Source organism: Python bivittatus, unplaced genomic scaffold (assembly GCF_059951505.1).
Source record: "Python bivittatus isolate LINGU-HERP-01145 unplaced genomic scaffold, Pbiv_v1 ctg000220_np1212, whole genome shotgun sequence".
Classification (NCBI taxonomy): domain Eukaryota; kingdom Metazoa; phylum Chordata; class Lepidosauria; order Squamata; family Pythonidae; genus Python; species Python bivittatus.
Window position 1 is genome coordinate 23228663 of NW_028277048.1, and position 21932 is coordinate 23250594.

At 39.9% G+C, this 21932-nt stretch overlaps 1 protein-coding gene across 3 annotated transcripts in view; it reads right to left on the reverse strand.

The window, feature by feature from the left end:
- Positions 1-2240: 2240 nt before the first annotated feature.
- RNF41 (ring finger protein 41) overlaps positions 2241-21932 on the reverse strand; it is a 34577-nt gene continuing 14885 nt past the window's right edge. For all 3 annotated transcript variants that reach the window (XM_007425777.3, XM_025165153.2, XM_025165154.2), the window contains exons 3-7: positions 18656-18768; positions 12060-12331; positions 11590-11725; positions 10935-11038; positions 2241-8777 (exon numbers count right to left, since the gene is read on the reverse strand). In XM_007425777.3, the coding sequence (XP_007425839.1) occupies positions 8426-8777; positions 10935-11038; positions 11590-11725; positions 12060-12331; positions 18656-18745 (954 nt within the window). In that variant the 5' untranslated portion in view covers positions 18746-18768 and the 3' untranslated portion in view covers positions 2241-8425. The remainder of the gene's footprint in view (positions 8778-10934; positions 11039-11589; positions 11726-12059; positions 12332-18655; positions 18769-21932) is intronic.

The following is a 21932-nucleotide window of genomic DNA, read 5'->3' on the forward strand; positions in this document are numbered from 1 at the left end:
TCAAGGCAGGCCATGTGAAGGAGCCCGACTGGGCGGGCTCCAGTTGGAGAAAGAAAGGAGGACGTACGCTGGTGGAGCTCGCTAGCTTGTGGATCACGCGCTTCATAGACCGAGATCCTCCCTGTTCAGGCAGGGCGTGGACGGAGAACAGCTGCGGCGCAGCGCATCCCCCTTTTCAACTCGGGAAGCAAACTCGCTTTAGGGTGGCTTTATAGTTTATATACGGCTGGGGTTGATTTTTGTTGTAGCTACAATTGCAAAGGGTGAAAGAGAAGGAAACGGTATCAACGCACCATTTCGGTAGCTTGCCAAGCTAAGTATGCGGAGGTGACATGTCCATCTAGATAATCAGGAGTTCATTTGTTGGGGTCTTTCTGCTGTAGAAAATGTAGCCCTCCACATTTTGTAAATAAATTCGGTAAAGCAATAACATCTCCCAATACACAGCATGTTTTTGAAGAAGCTGGCAACAGGATATAAAAAAAGGGCTGCTGCAAGATACTTTTCCGATGATCCCCAAAGCCGTTTTTACTGTATTACGGGTACCAAATCTGAACAACTCCGGGTGGCTTCCAAAGGATTAAAAACCTCAAAATACCCCCCCTCCAAAAAACGCCCCATCCTGGGGCAAACAAATTCCACTTACGCACAATTTGATGGGTTCACACAACACCTTGGCCCAGACATTCTGAGGGAAGAGCCAAGTCTTAAAAGGCCCTCCTAAAGGCCGTCAGGGTTGTGGGGGCAGAGGTGGTGTTGCCCAGGGTGAGGGCGGCAACAGGGAAGGTTTGCCTCCTGGGTCCCCTGGGGGATGTTTTATTGAGGGCACTGGAGCATGCTGGCGGGTCTGATCTTGTGGGACAGGCAAAGACAATTGGAGACCAATGGTCCTGCAAATCTCTAGGCTCTTCAGCTTCTCCTAAATTGCCACTAAATTGTACTTTTCAATGTGACAGAAAAATGGAGGTTATTGCTTATTTATTTATTAGGTGCCCAAATCCAAGTTCAGAATATTGGAGGTATTTCTGGGGGACGATCGGATCAGGGAAATCAAGGATAGTCCGTTCACTTTGCATCAATTGAACCTGGGTTCCACCTGAAGTCCAGAGGGTCCTTGCTGACTTTTGAGAACCATCTTGGAACAGCGTCTCACCGTGGTCAGCCTGGGTTGTGCTGCGCTGAGAATGTAAAGGAAGCCCCTGGCTGCCCCATGGCTTGGGAGAGGGGGTGAAGAGCAGCCGCTTTGAATTAAAGAAGCGCAACCATCAGGAACTGGCAGAAGCCAAGTCTGGTGGCTTTGGGGAAAAGGCTGCCTCAATGGAGAATGGCCCCATTTCTATTCCCTTTATATACTTTGTGGCACAGTCTGCCTGAAGCTCACACAGTATGTATGCCATGCCAAGCCTGAAACCCTAGGAAAAGTATTTCCTGTTTGGTTTTCTAGAAGCAGAAGGGAAATTATTTTCCCAATTCCTACGCTGTCTTCCTACTTTGGAAAATGCCATTTTCCAGGCCCAGTCTGATTGGGCAAAGCTATTACAATACAGGGCAGCTGTCAGTGAAAACATTCCTCAGGAGAGTAGGTAAATTGAAGCTTGTTACGCCTGTGAATTGATAGCGATATTCAGATGACTTGTGTGACCTCAAGTTGACTCCTGGCAACAGCCTGGGCTAGTCCACTGAGTTATTCTTGGCAAGATTTTGGAAGTGGCTTGCCATTGCCTGCTTCCTAGGGCTGAGAGGGAGTGACTGGCCCAAGGTCATCCAGCTGGTTTCATGCCGAAGGCGGGACTGAACTCACAGTCTCCGGGCTTCTAGCCTGTTACCTTAACCACTACACCAACTGGCTCTCTTGGAAAGTCTATTTGTTTACAGTATTTGACGTTGCTGTTTGGCTTTCCATGCCACTTATTTATTTGGATTGGACAACCTGTGCCATCCAGATATTGATGAACCGCAATTCCCAGCATTCATTGCCATGGGCCATGTTAATTGCACTACTGGGAGCTGTAGTTCAGCAACACCTGAGTTCCCCAACCCTGTCCAAATGCCTTAATAAATGCTTTGATGCTAAACACAGGAAAGTAGCACAGTATCTATAGCAGTCCATGGACCCAGGAACACCATCTTCACCTGTTTTTGAGAATTATCTTGCCGATACCAAATAATTATTTTCATTATTTTCTTCAGGCTCCATGTGGCTCCAGAGACATTTAAAGGAAGTAAAGGTGGAAGGCAGCTGTAGGATAGCACTTTATTATGAAGCAGTAGCAGTCCCCCTCCTACACCCAAATACAAAATAAAAATAAAAAAGGCAGAGAGCAGACATACAGCTACTATCTGGTAATTGGCAGAAAGGCAAAGAGGAAAAGACACAATCTGAGGAAGCAGCAGGGGAAGACTGTGGAAAGTTGACCCAACTGGGCTGGGATGAAGGAAACATAGCCTGGAGATTTGGGGGGAGTTATGTGAGGATTGGCTGAAGTGAGAGTTTGTGGGTGGTTGAATAGGAGAGTTTAAAAGGAGAGTGCTTGTGTTTGGGAGTTTGTATTCAGAATTTTGGACAAGTTACTCATCATTTAGCATTAACTATCTGGCCTTCTGTGAAATGTTTAGTGACCAGCTACACAAGCCACTGCAGCCTTTTAACTGTTCTTCCTCACCTACGAGTATTAATATTTCAGATGTGCCCACTGGCCCAAAAAGTTTGGAAAACTATACTGTAAACCTTGAGATTAGAGCACAAAATAGGCAGTGCTACATCAAAAACTAAGTGCAATGAATATTATACCCCATAGAGGGCAGCAATACACCATATAGGCTAACACACCTATGATTTTGTAACAATTATCTACTCCGATTTTCCTGTTGCAGGCAAATGAAATAGATGGAAAGAATATGGACATTTATACAAGAAAGAATATTTGCACATAGGCAGAAGACGTCAAGTACTATTGAAGATGTATATGGTACATGTCGACTTAGAATGGTCAAAGATGCAATTTCCATTTGTATTGTTTTGGTTCAAACAATATACAGTAATACCTCGGTTCACGAACGCTTCTGTTCACGAACAATTTGGTTCACGAACAGCACCGTTCGCAAAATTTTGCTTCCGTTTGCGAACTCCGCATCGGGTGACGAACAGGATCCGCGGCCATTTTCCCTGCCGTGACACGTGGTCGTGGCTTCCTGTAGGGAGGGGGACTCTCCCTCCAAACAATAACCGCCTCCCCACCCGCCTTCCTGTCCTCCACGCCAGAAGTCGCCTCAAGCAAGGTTAGTGTTCTCTCTCTTCGTACAGTACTGTACTGTACTTGGTTTCATATTTTTGTGGTTTAAAAAAAAATACATATGGTTCAGAACAGATTAACCGTATTTACACTGAACCTTATGGGAAAATTTGATTCGGTTGGCGACCAAAATCCGTTGGTGACCACATTCGTAGGGGTCAGAACAGATTAACTGTATTTACATTGAACCTTATGGGAAAATTTGATTCGGTTCGCGACCAATTTGGTTTGCGACCAGTTGTGGAACGAATTAAGTTCGTGAACCGAGGTACCACTGTAACTGGGAATTGCATCTTTGACCAGAAGTCTATAGAGACCTGAGGAACAGAAGGGCTGGTATATCTGGGTAGCCTAAATCCAGAATACTAGAAGGAGTTTTCAGTATCTCCTTGAGGCCATCTAATGGCTACCTGAATTTCTGCAGCTCAGGTACAATAGTTCTAATGAATAATGAAACACACTTTGTCATCATCAATTCTCCAAAATAGCAGACATTCTCCTTGGAACTGAAGGTAATCTAATTCAGAATTTAATCATCATCCTCCAGATGATTTGGACTACAAAAAGTCCAAATGAATATGGCCAACAAGTAACGATGACTGAAAACATCCAGAAGGCATCAACCTCTAAATATTTCTTCCCTAATTTAAATATGCTCCAGTTTGCCCAACGCGCTTGGGCTCAAGCATATAGCCATGCTATATGGGCACCATTATTCCATCACACCTGAAAGATATGAGTTAGATATTACTGTAACAAACTGAAACAATTAAAAAAAAATACCACTACTATGCATTGGACAGAAAAATCAATATTGAATGTCCCTGATTCATAGATATATACTGTGGGAGCATCTAATTATTTTTAAGCCACATTCCAGCCATTTATTCACACACTCCAGTAGCAGGTTCTGAGCCAGAGCACAAGCAGCATCAATAATACATTGGGAGTGGGGGGAAGATTTAGAAAATAGTATCACTAAACATAGTTGGGGCAGCATATTTTTCTCCTCCATAAGAGCTTAAGTGCCTGTTGTTCAGATTTCAAAACTGAAATTTGGAGGAAAGCAGCTTAACATGTTTCTCCCAACCTTTCCTGTTCAGTTTATAGATTTCAGGGATCTGGCATTTCAACTCCAGAAGTTAATAATATGGGAGACACTTTTATTCAGTTCTTATTGCATAACAGATTGGAAAGTAATATTTCAAGAACAAGTCACTTCAGCAAGAATAGCCTAACATCATTCTTTTATATTCTAAATCGAGATTTAACTTCTATGTAAAAATTGTAATGTTGGATTGGGATAGGCCAAACAATGAGCTCAGCTGATTGTATCAAATGTAAAAGGGAACAGAGGAGACAGCTGTAACTGCAGCCGATAATAGGCAGAACCAGTAAGAAAGGGCCTCCTATAACAGGTCCTAATGATAAAAGTTAGTACTGATTCCTTCTATACTGTAGCTTAACAGTAATGTCTGTAACAGAAAACAGGCCGAAACCTATGGGACTAAATCAATTTGGTTTATATATATTCTTCATTGGACATCCATTCGCTAAACTCAGATTTGGTAATAGGCACAGAATTGATAAGGATATTAATTTGGCTCATACCTAAGTGGATCATTTCCAAAAAGAAGCCTCTGGAAGCAAATGTAACACGGAAGAGGCCTTATTCTCATGGCATCTCTAGCACACCATTTTTAATATCTACTAATATACCTAGACACCCTCTCTCCTCCTGCAACATCACAATAATATTGCAAGACACCTTGAATGCTTGTATAAGTAGACAAGCAGAATATAAATCCAATAAATAAATATATTAGGAAACCTGAACCTTCAGTAGCCAGAGCCTGAGCTAAAAGCCTTTCCGTTCTGTCAGATTTGGGGCACAAATTTCCTATAGCCCCTTTCTCCTAGTTGTACATTGGCAAAAGAAAACCATTCCCAAAGAAAAACTGCCATCTTCTGAAGGGCAGGCAGTCTTCGCTCCTTTTCAGCAAGTTTCATTATTGCAACTACTTAGTTTAAGTCAAGTGGTACTTTGGCCCTTCTTTCTTCTTGTTTTTAGTTTAACTATTTTAATTCTGCAAAATCAGAGGCTGAGTATCTCTGGCAATCCAAATAACATCTTTCTCTAAGAGTTAAGTGCCAATTTGCACTACAAGCTTAAACGGAGGACAAGAAAACAGGGCAAGCTAAATCTGAACTAGTAATGGTCGAAAGGAGCGACTGATCTGTCCAGCTCCCACTCTAAATGGAAATCACTTGTGGGTCACCTGGAAAGCCTTTGGCGCAGGAATTAGGGAGAAAAAAATGGTGGCAAAGAGGTAGGGAACCACTACTAGCAAGGAATCAAGCAGCTTTGCGGGAAGAGGTTAATCCAAAAGAAATTAAGCAGTTTTGCAGATTTGTCATGCAAGATGCAGCACTCTATACAATCTGAAGGAAGTATGTAAAGGAGTCAAGGGGGAAAAAAAGCAATTTATTAGTGCAGTCAGCACAATTGAACAATAAAACACAAAATGCAACCAATGATTTGGATACTGGCAGAAGACATGACAAAGTTCTATTGGATGTTTCAGAGCACAAGAAAGAGGGACAGCAGGACATCAAGGTGAAAGACAAGGTGTGTTAGGAGAACAACATTAAGAGATGCAGTTAGCTCAAGATGCAGTTATTAGGTTGGATTTAGCAGCTTTTTTTTTTTTTTTTCAAATTCCTGAGCAACAGGGACTCTTGGTTAGAAATAATTTCCAACGAATAAATCCCCTTTCAAAACATGCCATATTACAGACATGAACACAACCCATTCCACCCCTAAAACTGACCTGATTTTTGATGCACATTCCAAGTATTTTAACATGACTTACAAAGAGAAGTACTAATCAATGAACTTTTAAGATACTTTAAGTAATAATTCACACCACCAGAAACAGTTATCAGAGACAGACTCAGTTTCTAAAACAATGCTCTACCATCAAAGGGGTGTGGACGAGGGAGGAGAGAGGAAGAGCATAAAGCAGTATGTCAGCAAAGATTAAAACTGAAAGGTGGGAGGAAATGAGGACCCAGCACAGCTGAAAAACAATGCAAAACCTATCAGTCAGATTTGCAAAGAAGTAAAGGCCACTAAACTGAGTCTTCAAAGCACAGGCGTTTCCCACAAAACAGAATCTGAAACAGCATCTGCCTGGCAAATATTGAGAATTATTCACAATCTTTATTCATACAAATGATGGAAAGACAGGGGTTGCTTTTGTTAGGTGACTGAAATTGAACTACTGTATCTTCTTCCAAGGTCCCCTCTCTCTTCTCTTTCATAGAGGACAAGATTGCCAGTAACCAACAGGAATGAGAACCGTATTGCTATAACATGGATTCTCCATCATGGGCTCATCATGTAGTATTAGGCCACTTACTATTGCACATAATGAGAACATTTCCCATGCCACTTCTAGTGAGACAGCACAAGTAGGTCTTCTCAAGCAGCCGTTGTTCCTACTGAGGGTTTCCAGGAGCAATTTTTTTACCCCAGACATCTGAACTGTTCATATGAAGTGATCCAAATTCTGCACTATTACAGACCTCTTATGCCATAGCAGTAAGAAAATCTGTGTGAAGCACTAGGAGAAGAAAGTTAAGCCTGGTTTAAATATTCCTACTCAGCGAAGAATATTCAGGCAGTGGAACATATGGAAGCTGCTCAGAATGGAACTGTATAGCAAAATACTTCAATCGGAGCAAGTCTAACTGCTCCTTTATCGATGCATTTATTCCTTGTCCTCAAGAACTCCAGCACAAATGCTTTAAGCAATTAAGAAATATTTAAAGCATCGGAAAGAAGAAAGTTGCTATTAAAAAAAAATGATGGCAAATAAATTAAATTTGACAGGTAAACTAAACTTGAAGACATTCCTAGCTACTGTATTAAAAAAAAAAAAAAGGAAAAACATACAAGCACAAAAATAATACAAAATACTAAACACAATCATCAAGATGTAAAAAAGAAAAAAAATAAATACAGGTAATACAGATTTCTCAAAATAGGCAACGTAACAAGACAAGGAAGATTCATCTGAGTTCATTTTCCATTTTCTGTTTTCTTCACAAGGTCATGAAGTTGATACAACTTTAAATGGCACATGCAATTTAGAGGAACCATTTCTGATCAGGTGGAGCGATGCATATGCTTGAAGGCTTGCTTCTTATCAGAAAGGAGTAGTCAGCAAAGCACTCAAGACCTTCAGCAACACTTCAAGAGCATGGAGAAAGTTGATCTCCAGACTTTAGGAGGAGAATCACATTTCACTCTGTAGAGGTGGCACCAATGCCACAAAGCTAAAGAAGGTGACTTCCTCTGAAAACCAGGCCATAACAGGAAAGGGTTGCTTCTTATACAATGTAAACACATCCAAAATGAGTTGCAGAGATTGTTCTCCTGATGAGGCAGCTTTTTGGCTCCACAAAATAGTTTACATTGAAGGATCTACTGATGTATACATTTGGCATTACTTGCAACTCCAACTTGCCATCTGCCTTCTCATGTTTTACTCTTCCCTTCACTCTCACAAAATCCCTCTCTATATAAAGGCTGAAAAGTTATCTTAAAAGTACTGTGTAAATGCCATATTTCACAGGCCACAATGGAAAAGCATGTGGCTTATACAGAGATGTCTTAGACAAGAGAAGCCAAACAGACCGGGGAGTGGGGGGCTAAAATTCTTCAGAATAACTTTCAGTTTCTCAAAATGTTAAGTCATGGTTTACAGATCCCAAAACTAGAACCAAGCTATCTAAGCCATTGCAGTCATATCAGGAGTTCAAAGACGTTATATGACTGCTCTTTCTGGAGCAGGGAGGAATTTGTTGTGCTCCTTTGTAGACATTTGGAAATCTCTGTCAACATCAGATCAGGTTAATGACCATAAGGAGGAGGGAGTGCAGCATGGCATTTTGCATAAATTGCTGGGCACTTGCCCAATATAATTAGGAAGTGGCATTTTATTCAACAGAGAGAGGAATGATGCCCTAGTACAGCACAACAGGACAGAATCAGTGGGCTTAGACATGGAATATATATATATATATATATATTTCAAGCACGCTGTTTTATCATCTCTGTTAAGTCTTTAAATTTCTTCCACTCCGTGTGCAAATATCATCACCAGGCCTGGCTCTAGCACCATCTCCTCTCCCATGTGCTGATTCTCACAGGCCATCACAACCACAGCCTGCTTGCCTGGGATGCGTTTGGCCACATAGTTTTCGTAATAGCGTCGGTTCATCTGGCGAGTTTCTAGGGTGGCCAGGCCTTGGGGCCAGTTCCGTTCGTGGGCATTTTCAATCAACTCATTGATGATGGATGTGGGGCAGCCACTTTCCACTAAGGAGCGCTTGATTACGGCTTGAAGGACAGCATCTGGTGTAGAGATCATACCACCCCACCGGGTCACCCGGGCTGGCTGCAAGGAATTCACCCACCTAGGAATCAAGTGAAAACACAATCACGTGATGAGGAAAGAAAAGGAGATGGAACTAGTGACACTACAATATAAGCCTAAAGGGCAAAGATTCTTCTGTTGTATTTCTAATCAACCGGATGATAGTTGGTTCGCATGAAGAGTAGCGCTCAGGTCTACTTGGACTACCCTCTGCACAAGCGCTAGGCACAAAGTGTTATTTCCAATATAAAATTAAGAACATCTAGGGAAATGGAAAGCCACCAAGCAAATATTCCAAACTTTTCACTTTTAAAAAAATATTTCCTCCAAACATCCTCTTGGATGTTTTGAAGGCTTATTTTATTTATGCCAGGCAGGAAGAATCTGGGCTCCTGATCTCCCAGTAAACCTAGCCTGCATAGCCACAGATTAGGGACTTGGCCTATTGGGCCTTCTGTTGACCTGCATAAGCTGTGTACTCCCTAGAATAATCTCTCATCCCTGTGAATGTGCATTGTATAGGATGATCACTTACCATTAACCAATTTTCTGTAAAAAGGAATCTTATATAAGTTTCATATATAAAATGTATCAGGACATATCTTGAAGTCACAACTTCTGAGGTTTACTCTTAGGACTGTGACATTATGAATCCTTCTAATGCTGTTCCCAATTCTGTTAGTCCTAATTTGTTTGGAAATGTATTTTTTATCTATATAATCACCTGCATACCACCCATTTCCAAGGACCCAGGGTGGTTTACATAACCAGGCCCTTTTGAAATGAGAACTGTGAAGCTCCAAAGCTTAATTATTGTAACAGTAGGTTACCAAAGTGGTATCCATTGGTAACCCAGACATATTCTTGGCACTCAGCAAGCTCTCCACTCCTCTGACTATATTTTAACATTTAAAATATCTAAATTTCTCCAGTAGTTTTAGCATTCTTAACATTTTGTGTGTCCACCAGTCATAGCTTAGCCTTTATTCTAAGGTCTGCAGATTTTAAGACAGTAAGAGATCAATGCTTTAAAAAGAACATTTATTTTTAAATAAATGATACTTGGAATGGTGTACAAATCTTTAAAAAAATACAGAAAACAGGATAGCAGTTTATCCTCTATCCCGTATCTTTACTTCCCCATACTAACAGGTGCAATTGCAAGGAAACCAGTTATGGTGGGTTGAACACGATTACAATGCTTTGCACAATCAGGAGTTCTGAACTATTGTTTAATATTTTTGTTCTTATCTGAACATATCACCTTGACATTTGCAATTAACTTTCAATCAGCCTCAATTTATCTCCCATTTATTATACTGATACAAGCAGCAACCATCTAGCTGGTGATCAAGCTGCTGTAGTGGCTCAGGAAACAAGAGAAACCATGTGGTTGTGATTCATGTATTCACTCTTACCTCATTAGGTCACCAGCTCATTGAATATTTAGATTTGAAATAATTTCACTTTATGTTTGAAAGCTACTACAGTGGTACTTCGGGTCACGAACACTTCTGTTCATGACTAATTTGGGTCACGAACAGCACCGTTCGCAAAAATTTTGCTTCTGTCCGCGAACTCTGCATCGGGTGACGAACAGGATCCGTGGCCATTTTCCCTGCCGTGACACGTGGTCGTGGCTTCCTGTAGGGAGGGGGACTCTCCCTCCAAGCAATAACCGCCTCCCCACCCACCTTCCTGTCCTCCACGCCAGAAGTCACCTCGAGCAAGGTTAGCGTTCCTTCTCTTCGTACTGCACTGTACTGTATTTTGTGTCATATTTTTGTGGTTTAAAAAAAAAATACATATGGTTCAGAACGGATTAACTGTAATTACATTGAACCTTATGGGAAAATTTGATTCGGGTCACGACCCATTCGGGTTGCGACCAGAGTCACGGAACAAATTAAGTTCGTGACCCGAGGTACCACTGTATTATCCTCAGTAACAACTTCTACAACTGGAAAAAGACAACCTATTCTTAGTTAGCATAATGAAAGTATTATCTTGTTTGTTATGTTTAAACAGCCATACTTTGTAAGAGAACATATGAATATACACCACAATTTTTGCTACAGATGTTTGCTCCACTTTTCAATCATTTCCCACCACTATTCACTATTGCCTTTCCCCATGTTTAAACCCCCATCACACAACTCCATTTCTAATCCAGCACTAGTGAGAGTTCAGCACTTACTCGAGGATTTCGTTATATTCAATAGTCTCCTCCAAATTCTGCAGGTTGGGATTGACGCTACGTATCGCTCGCATATATGCTTTTAACAACTGTATGTCCCGTTTCTGCAAAAATGGATATTACATTAACTCAATCAATAGGACCCACAAGCTACACTGCGTCAACCAAAAAACTTCATAATATATTATAAACAGCTTAATCTACTATAGTAGCTATTAGCATTCTAACATTTATTAATGCTCAAAAATTTATACGATAACAGTGTGCAGCAATCCAGATTCAAAGGGGAAAGGGAGATTTTAACTGCATTCATATGACCTATGAGCAGCTCTTTCAACAAGGTTACAACTTTTCCCAGGCTTGGACTTCCAGCCCAGGGAAAGGCATATTTGTTTCAGCAAGATGCAGACAGGTGCAATGTGAGTGCCTCCCCACACTCTAAATTGTGCTTGAGTCTGGACTGCTGCACAGTCCTAGTATGCATGTCCAAGAAATATTCAAAATTACCCACATTTTCACTTCAGTACTACAGGATGTACACAGAAATTTTCTAAAATATAGTAGCATTTTCATTCCTCTTGTTTAGAAAAGATCAGCAGATACATAAAAGTCACCTGGCTATGTGAAATAACTAAAAAGGAAAGAAAATAAGTACCTGCTCTGCTAATTGGTGCTTATGTTCTGCATAAGTCTTTTCCAACTCAGCTATTCTTGTCTGTTGCTGTTGCACTACTGACAGTAAGTGTTTTATACAGTTATGGTTCGGCAATTCGTCTTTGGGCATTTCCAAGCTGCACAGAGAAGTAACCACAATTGAGTGCCTAGCAAAAAACTGTTTAGACGATAAGCAACCAAGAACAGAGGTAAGAGACTCTGCTCTAAGAAAACTGAGCCTGAAAGCAACAGCCCCCAAGTTACCAGTTGCCAATACTTGGTTACACCTCATGCATCACAAAAGCCACTTCACACTGAGCTTTGACAAAGGAGACTACACAACCACAGCTACTCTCACTGAGGTTTCCAGATCATGCTGTCATGTGTGATCTTCATTTATCAACAGAGCAAGCAGAGAATTATGACACGACAGTGTCATGATCAGACAAGCATACATTTGGCAATACTCACCCACATCCCTGTTCACAGGACACAGGCCGCTTTGGATTGTGTTCGCAGTCATTGAGGTGAGACATCAGGTTGTCAAGCCGCACTACAGCAGTACAACCAAAAACAGCGTTGTCACATGTGATCTGCAGCTTAGATAGCATGTTACGCATGATCCGGGGAACAGGGCGCAGGTGAGCCACAGTCACAACGCTTCGGTCGACAGGACACGTCTGCTGTTGGGAGAACCACTGGGTGATACAGGCATTGCAAAAAGCGTGCTCACAATGAGGAGCCTGTGTAGAGAACAGAGTCAAGCATGCCAATTCAGATTACATCAAGTTTGCTGCTCAAGTTGATACGGGCTCTTAATCAGCCTTCCGTGCAGTTTCTTTCACTGAATGCTTTTCACTAAGACTTGGAAATAGGGCAGAACATCCATCAATCAATCGGTTAATGTAACCAAATTATCAAGGGCATATAAAAGCACTAGTTCATTCTTTCTGTCCTTCACATCAACCCTATTACAGATCACCCTGTATTGTTCCAATTTTGGATTAGTATAAATACAGAGATATGAGAAAAGATATATAGTTACTCCCTTGCACAGTGCTCCATATACAGTGGAACCTCAGTTTACGAACTTAATTCGTTCCGTGACTCTGGTCGCACCCCGAATTGGTCGCAACCCAAAGCAAATTTCCCCATAAGGTTCAATGTAATTACCGCTAATCCGTTCTGGCGTGGAGGACAGGGAGGCGGCTATTGCTTGGAGGGAGAGTTCCCCTCCCTATGACGATGTGTCGGGGCGGAAAATGGCCGCGGACCACGCGTCAGGGGTGGAAAAATGGCCGCGGACCACGCGTCAGGGGCGGAAAATGGCCGCGGACCACGCGTCAGGGGCGGAAAAATGGCCGCAGACCACGCGTCAGGGGCGGAAAATGGCCGCGGACCACGCGTCAGGGGTGGAAAATGGCCGTGGACCACACGTCAGGGGCGGAAAAATGGCCACGGACCATGTCACGGGAGGGAAAATGGCCGCGTATCCTGTTCGTACCCCGAGGCGGAGTTCGCAAACCGAAGCAAAATTTTGCGGCTGGAGCTGGTCGTAACCCAAAAAGTTCGTTAACAGAAGCATTCGTAACCCGAGGTTCCACTGTACTCTCAAAGCAGAGAAAAATGAAAAATGACATGTACCTCCCAAAACAGCTAGCAAAAAGCCAATCCTCTAAATATGGCACAGTTGTTATTCTGGCTCTTTTTCCAGGTATAATTTATTCACAAATTAATACACTTTACAAGTTTAGTTCTTTGTCTCACAGCTCTACTTCCAAGTACTGTTGTTTGGAGGAAATGAAGATGATTAATTTCTTACTGAATACATCAGAGTTTTCTAGTTTTCATCATGCTTTCAGTTCTACAATAAGTTTCCTACAGTTTTTTCTTGGGCTCTTTATGTTTCCCCTATGCATATGCTGCATTGAGCACTCCTACGCTCAGCTTATACCATATGCTCCCAAGTGAGCCTAGAGGAAGCTGCAGAAGATCAACCAGCTGAAAATCAGAAGATTACAGTTTTAATAACCTGTCTCTGCAAGAACAACATGTCCAAGTGTCTGTTTTTCTTTAAAGAAAACATGCAGCTACATGGCAAGACACTCATAAAACTCAAGAATTACATCAGGGGTAAGGACGCTGTCTAACCATGGCTAAAGTACAAACATTACAGAGCAATATTCATACATTCCCATGGTTTTAATTTCCATGATTTGTAATTTCAGCAGATAAATTTTAAGCTGAGCAAGAACTGAAGAGCTGGCATGTTCCCTTTGAGTGCCAGCTTCAATCTTCTCTCAGGCATGTGAGATATCCTTTTTGATAACACTTTAGTTACGTAAGGTTGCAACTTCTATCATCGCCAATTGGCTGAAGCCACTTATAATAATAGCCTGATATATTAAGAGGGTATCTGATTGAGGAAGCTGGAATAAACAATACTGAGCTAGATAGACCAGTGGCTGAATCAGTGGAACAGAAGAAATCTAGTGTGATGGTTAAGGTATTGTTCTGGGATCAGCGAAACCCAGGTTCAAGTCAAGAAGCTCACTGGGTAACACTGAGCTAATCACTGTTTTCAGCCCAATCTGCCCCTCAGGGTTGCTGCTGTGAGGAAGAGCTCCAAGAGGAATGGCAGGACATAAAAGTAGCATCAGGTTTTATAATACGATGAAGAAAAGAAGAAAGCAGCATTCTGTGTTTCTATCAATAGGGAAAAATTCTACTAAAACCTTCAGTACAGTTCATACAATGAAGAGCAAATATTAAAAATATCCTAAGCATATTTGGGTTAAACCACCAGGATATTTTTCAGGTTCAGAATATTTTTTAGCTATGAAATTCTGCATCCACTTCAGTAACATGTTTAATGCTTGTTAAATGGGATATCAGGAAGCTGCCATCCACTAATTCCTATCAAATTACATTCTTATGCTCACACTATGTAGATCTTGAATTATAGCTTCACAGTTCATTTTACATCATTGTCCTTAAAAACTATTCCTAAGCAAAAAATAAATAAATAAATAAATAATGCTACAGAAAGTACCATAAGATAGTAAAGAGTAATGAGTCAGATCAAGTTTACAATATAAAGGAACATATATTTTGACTTTCACATTTAAGTCTCTTTTGCATGGAGTATTTGTTAATAATTCAGTTGCCCTTATGGACACAAACAACCCCTATAATAACTAGCAGCGATTGGACCTCACCCATTTCATTTAATTATTTTTCAATTACCATACAAGATAAATGGAAAATAGTTTTTACTTCAGCAAAGCAAAATTAATGTAGTCATTAAAAAACTATTACCTTTATGACCTCATTATCCAGCAACCAAATATTCACCTTGCGTATTAAGGAAACAGATGTCTCATATGGCGTTAAACTGATGATAGCCAGAAGCGAAGGTTAATATATATTTACAATCCCTGATAGGAATTCCATGTTGCTCATAAATTATGCTGGTTTATTCAATTCTGTGCTTATGGCAATGGAAACTTTTGTTGTGTCACATTTGATCTTAGCCAAAAGGCCAAGGAGCGAAAGCTGCCTCATACCACTCACTGCATTATTTCCATTAACCTTAAAGCACAAGACTTTCTAAAAAGTACTAAATGAACAGATTTTGAAGTATAGCTCACTGCATAATGCTCCAATAACCAAAGAATGTATCTGAGAAAAAAAAATATTTACCTCACTCATGCTAAATGATCCTAAGGATGCACTCCACCCTTCAAGGCAAATCACTATTATTTCTACCTTACTTGTTATAAAAATGAGAATAAAGGATATAAAGCTTCAGTAGGCAAGTTGTCCCTCAGTGATGATTTGAAAATAAACCTTATACACTTCAAGCCAGATATGTCTGGTTTTCATAATATACTGAAACATTGAATAATTGCTTTTTAAAAATGCTACTAGCTTAAAACCCCCAAATCTTTAAAATAATTATCAAAAGATGTAAGAGAATTTGATTTCTATAGTACTTATTAAGCTTCTACACCGTGTTTCATCCTGCATTTTCACTTTTGTGTTAAAACTAGTTCAATCAGCTACATGGGCGTAATATGTTAGAAATCTGCTTGAATATGGGATAAAATCTCCATGAAAAATATTCAAAAACAACCTAGACTTTGGTGCACTGAGGATCCTTGACACTAGACAGAATATTTACCCAATAATATCCACAATATGAGCCAGAACACACATGCAGGCCTGAAAGAAATTAACACAAACTATGAGTTTAACATATCCACCATGGAAGGGACTGCCTGCCTGTTGCCTTTCTGCATGAGTGACCATTTTGGCCCTTACCTCTTTGTAGCCAACTTCTACTGAAGAGAGATCTGCCCATTTCTGCAGCAGAGGTCACCAGAGCATTCAAGCACTTTCAGTGCAAAAATGCAAATAGAACTACTGTTCTGCAGAGATGGCTGCTTGGTGCAGCTTTGCAAAAGTCATTTTGTTTCGGCTTGCCTTCTACTTAAGAGACACGCAAAATAAGTAATTTAGTCAGATACACAAAGTAGGTAATTGCTATTTAGCCTCACTCTAAAACTGGGATGGGTAACCTGTGTGGTTCATAGGCTACATGTAGTCCCCGGATCCTTGTTATGGCTCTACAGACTCCTGCTCCCACTTTCAAAATTTGGCTGCAATCCCTACAAAATTCAGCAGTGTGGTTGTCCAGATTAAAAAAAAAAACAAGCAAAATAAGCTTAATATTTTTATTTTACAATCGTCCCAACACAAACAAGAGGCCAACATTTTCAGCCCTACTACCTCCAAAGCCACGTAAGGGCACATTTCTTGGCCAATTCTTTCTCATGCAGAAGTTATGTAAGGAGAACAAGTGGGATAAGAATAGTCCCTGCCAGTTCCCTGTGTAAAAATAAATCCAGTGTCCAGGAATTTTAGCCTCTCACAAAACTGAAGCATTTATTTTGAACATGGAATGATAAATATCAATAAATCCAGTTATGCAAGTACAATATCTATAAGGTCAAATGAATGTTAGGGTTGAACTCTGTAGCCACACAACGGTCATATTCACATGGTACAGTAATCCACAAAGTTGTATGCCCACAAACTCTTTTTCCAGGGCATCAGAGTTATCAAACCGGCTGTCTGTAGTTTGCTTACTGTTAAATTATTGTGCTAACAAGACAGATGCAGCTACAGCTGATACTTATGGCTAGAAGTACTGTACATCCTGTCTTTAGACAACTTGCTTAACTATAAACAAACAATATATGGGTGTTTCTGTATCTGGGCCATGTAGAAGGGTGGGGGAGGAGGAGTCAGCTAAGCCTTACAGATCACTGTGTATGTGGCCATGGTTTTCTTTCGCTTTTAATATGCTTTTCAGTAAATGTTCTGCCATCAAATGCCATTTTTGTAAATATGCAAACCAAGCAAGCTGTCCAACGCTGTTTAGCTTAATCCATCTTTTCAATGACACCTTGTCCCCCCAGCCCCCCCAAAAGAAAGGAAGAAATCAATCCTTCCACTATTGATAAAAAAACAGTATTATGTTATACTTCAGGTTAATTCATTTATCATGGTTGCATGTTACAAAATATATGTGGATTTTTCCACCTACTCTAGAGATAGGCCTGGGAGACTTCCCTCATTCTTTCTGGAGAGACATGCATAGCGGAAAAATTACACTCAAATCACAGAGTAATTCTATACAAAACGGCTTGCTCTTTAATCCTTTTGGATCAGTTACTGTTTAAACCTTGCAAAATCACACTTACTTTTAGATCCCATGGGAGTGATTTAGAAATTGCTTTGAATAACTACCTTACTTCTGAACTTCAAATACCACACAGTGCACTTCACAGGGAGGAAAGTTGCCTCTTGCAGAGACAAAGAACACATGTATATATAAAAGACAGTTTTACTCAATTTTACCCAAAAGAAAAGCGATACTGAATTTAAGACACACACACCTTAGGCACCGCCCCCCCCCATTGTTTGCATCTGTCACCCTCTTCTCAGTGAACTAAAGATAACTTTCTCATTGTAAAGGCAAATTAACTTGGGAAAAACAATTAAGGACAACCTGTCTGAAACAGCAAATACGGTACTACTTTTCTACATGGATATCCATACCTCAACTTAGAATATGTATTTTTGGAAGGCAGTGGTAAACAGAAATTCCTGTAAGATTAATTATACCTTTGCAATATCATGATAAATTCATAACATCTTGACCCAGAAAGTTTTCTTAGCACTGTGTACGTGTGTGCTTTTGAGTCACTGTTGACTCCTAGAGACTGCCTAGATTAGCTCCCCTATTTGTTAGCTAATAGGTTGAAAAATGTTATTATAGCATTGCATGAATCACTATCAAGATTATTCAGAGGATTATATAGTTATGGCTTGCTTTTGTATAATATCCACAACTTTAATTTCTGATATACCTAATTTTATATATACACTCATGAACACGTATCCAAGCTTTTCAAGCGTAGCAAAATATTCTCTCTCTCCCCTCCCCCTCCCATAATATTAACTAGCTTAGTTCTACATGTTGCTTTGGAAAACTAGTGCTGATAATCTAAATAAGCATCATAATGCTTAGCATACTGTGCCGCAATTTTCAAAAAATGATATTCATTTTGAAAACAAAATATGTTTAAACGTGTTCATTTGGCTGAAATAGTTGAATTGAACTAGGTTATAATAGTACAAGAGTATTTAAAAATTAACCTTTAACTACAATGTATTTATTTATTACATTTATATTCTACCTTTAATCTAGGAGCTCAAACAGCATACATATTGCACTGTCCTCCTACTTTTTTCCCCAAAACAACAGTGGGATAGAGTGGGCAGAGAGAGAGTAACTCGCCCAAAGTTCCTCAGTGTGCTTTAGTGGCTGAGAGTGAACTAAAACCCAGGTCTCCCCATTACTGGTGCAACACCTTAATCATCACACCACATTGTGCTATGTTCCTCTATATGAGTGATAAGTAAGGTCCTAATACATGATTGCTATATAAAACCTGTATGTAAAATACGTATTATTTAAGTTAGTCTTCAATACCTACCTGCACTGGCTCCTCCAAAACCCCACTGCAGATGGGGCAAATAAGATCTTCATCAACATCCCCTTGAAAACGTGCTACATCATACCCCATTTCTCATTACCAATGCCAAAACGCTAGGAAAAAGGGAGAAGGAAGAAAGAATATGTTTAATCCAGAGAACATGTGGATCTTCATCACAAGAAACATTATGTATATATTTCAAAATGTTGTTTGGGTGCAGTTAAATATTCTTCTAACCAGCTTGCTTGCCTACTAACCTGATATGGCTGCATGCCAAGCCACAGATTCACAGATAAGCTCCAAGTTTATAAGGAGCAGGATGTGGCAAAACAGAGAAAGAACAACTTGACCCAGCCCCATTTCTCTGAGATTAATTCTCCACAGTTTTACCAGGCTATTACCACCAGTTTAGTCACTTTCCTCCATAGTATGTTGTTACTCATTTCTTCACTTGCATTTTTATATATTCCACACTCTTCTATTTCTGCAGCAACCTGAATATATAGCATCAAGTCCCTAGGCTTTAGAACAAATGACAGCGTAAATACTAAATGGAGGGGGGAGTTCTGTAACTCTGAAATTAAAACATCTAATGGTGGATCAAGGTATTTCTTGCTACCAGCTTGCTGAAAGAAATAATTAAGTAAAGCTACTTCTGATGTCAGAGAGTGAAATAATCTGATACATCTTTGCTCAGGTGAGACTAGATCGCTCACTCCTCAAATGTATACACAGCATATTTTCCCCAGATTGCTATTTGGAAGATAGCACACTCTATCTCGCAACCATTTCTTCATTGTTTCATACAGCACTACAGCACACAATCCAGGAGTGACTACCTTAGGAATCCTTCAGGGAGCAGACCATGTACTCTTAAGGCCAATAATATAGCATAAACTAATCAAGCCCATCTTACCTCTTGAAAACAGATAAACAGAATAAGAAGCACAAAGGGGTTTAGTTTTATATAATGCTGAATCAGAAACTGCCTTACTCTGAATCAAACTATAATCCATCTAGCTCAGAACTCTCTATGCTGAATGATAATACAAATCCAACATTTAATTTAAATCAAATGTCTATCTGGAGATGACAGAACTGAACCTGGACTCTTTGCATGAACAGACGCTCTATCACTAAGTTGCAAGCCTTGTTCATTGTTAGCAAACTAACTAGACCAAAGTTGTCAGACAACAAAATGGACTTCCCTAGAAAACGTCGGGGAGAACATGAGAATCTTTCTGATCATTCTACTACATCCCCAAGGTAAGCTTCCCAAAACAGATTTTCTAAATCTCTGATACTTTCAACTTCACCTATCAGTATATCACTGAATTATAAGTTATCTATAGTTGTGGTGAATTCCCCTGGTTTATTCTGAGTTAGGAAAAAAATCAGCTTCAACCATGCACCTTTGTAGAGTTAATGACATATGTAGCTGCATCTGTCAGCTTCTTTATTTTCCCAAGGAAAATAGAGAGATGAAAATTATACAGATTTTCCCAAGGCTATTTCTAGCAGCTTGCAAGAGTACATCGGAAGTAGGCTTTACTCATTCTGTTAGGACTAACTTCCAGGACAAAAGTTGCTGTGCTCAACACTGGAAGTAAAAGGCAGCTTGCTAGATACACATCTATGTTTGAATTATGACATCAAAGAACTAGAGGTGACTGACTCCCCTTTATTCATCTGCAAAATGGCATATGATTGGTCAAGATGGCTTGTGTTTATGGTTCTAAACCAGTGTGGCATATACTTTACCTAACAATAATTCAAGCATAGAATCATAAGCACAACAAAACTAATATTCTATGATGGATACAATATTGTGTTCTTAAGACCTCAACACATCTCTGATTGTGCAGATGGAAAAAGCTAGTCAGCAAAGAATAGAAAGCAAATAGTAAATATAGTCCATGTTGCCAATTTAATAATTGAAAATCAGAAATAATGAATTCAGTCTGCATATCAATGCACATTATTTTTATTATATCTTGTATTAAGAAGGCACATTCTCAATATAATCATTGTAGCTGCATGTTTCCCCCCCAATTTTGTGCCAAAAAGGCCCTATATTTGCTAATCAGAATAGAAGCTGTCGAAAGTAAAGGAATAATAAGAGGTGCAAATATCTACAGGCCTTTCTTACTGAAAAGTTGGGACATTTTTGACTAGCTTGGGAACGTCCATTTAATCCCTTTTTCTAACATCTCAACAGGATTTATCTTTCTCTATTCAGTCACCTCTTCCCTTCACTTCCGCTGTCCTCCCCTTTTTCTTTCCTTCCTTCCCCAGTATACTCCATCCTGCCTTTTCCCCTTCTTTTTTGGTATGTCTGCTAGAAGGAAGGAGAAGAGTGTGCATGTATTTGCATGTGCATAATTCGTGGGTGAAAGAAAATGGTTAGTATCTGCAGACGGAGGATCAATTCAGTTTATAAAATGGTTACTTTAATTTTCACTTCAGCAATACATGGAAGGAGAACTGCTACATGCACAAGCTGGATTTGCAAGAAGGAGAGATACTGGAGTGTATATCGTCAACTTCCAATGAACAATGAGAAAGGCACAGGAATTCCAAAATGTCTGTTTTTGATTTCTTGATCATACAAAAGCTTTTGACTTGGTAGATCACAACAAACTCTAGATAGTCCTTTAAAACTTGGGTGTCCTGGTTATGTCATCTGCCTATTGAAGTATACGTATAATGACCAGATAGCAATAGTTAGAATAGAATATGGAGCAACCAAATAATTCAGAATTGACAAAGGAATGCATCAAGGTTGCATACTGTCACTCTACAAATTTAAACTTATATGCAGGATATAACATGAAAAATGCTACACTAAAAGAAATAGGAATTGGAATTAAAATTGCTGGAAGAAACATCACTACCTCAGATATGCTGATGATACCACTTTGGCCACTAGAAGGGGGAAAGGGAAAGATTTTACCAGAGCTCCTTGTTGAAGATGGAAAAGAAGAGTGCAAAAAAGAGTTTGCTGCTCAATATTAACTCACCCCCACCCCAATATTAAATGAACAGGCAATACCAGACCAATGCAAATAGGTGAAGAAGGAGTTGAAGCAATAACAGGCTTATCTTCCTAGGCTCAAAGATTCACAGGAATGGTGACTGCAGCATATGGCTCTTTATCAGATGGGGGAAAGCCTAGGAAAGTTCTAGATAAAATATTAAAGCACAGAAATATTATACTGATAGGAAAGGTATGCAATGTCAAGGGCCTGGTTTTTCCAGTTGTAACATATAGCTGTGA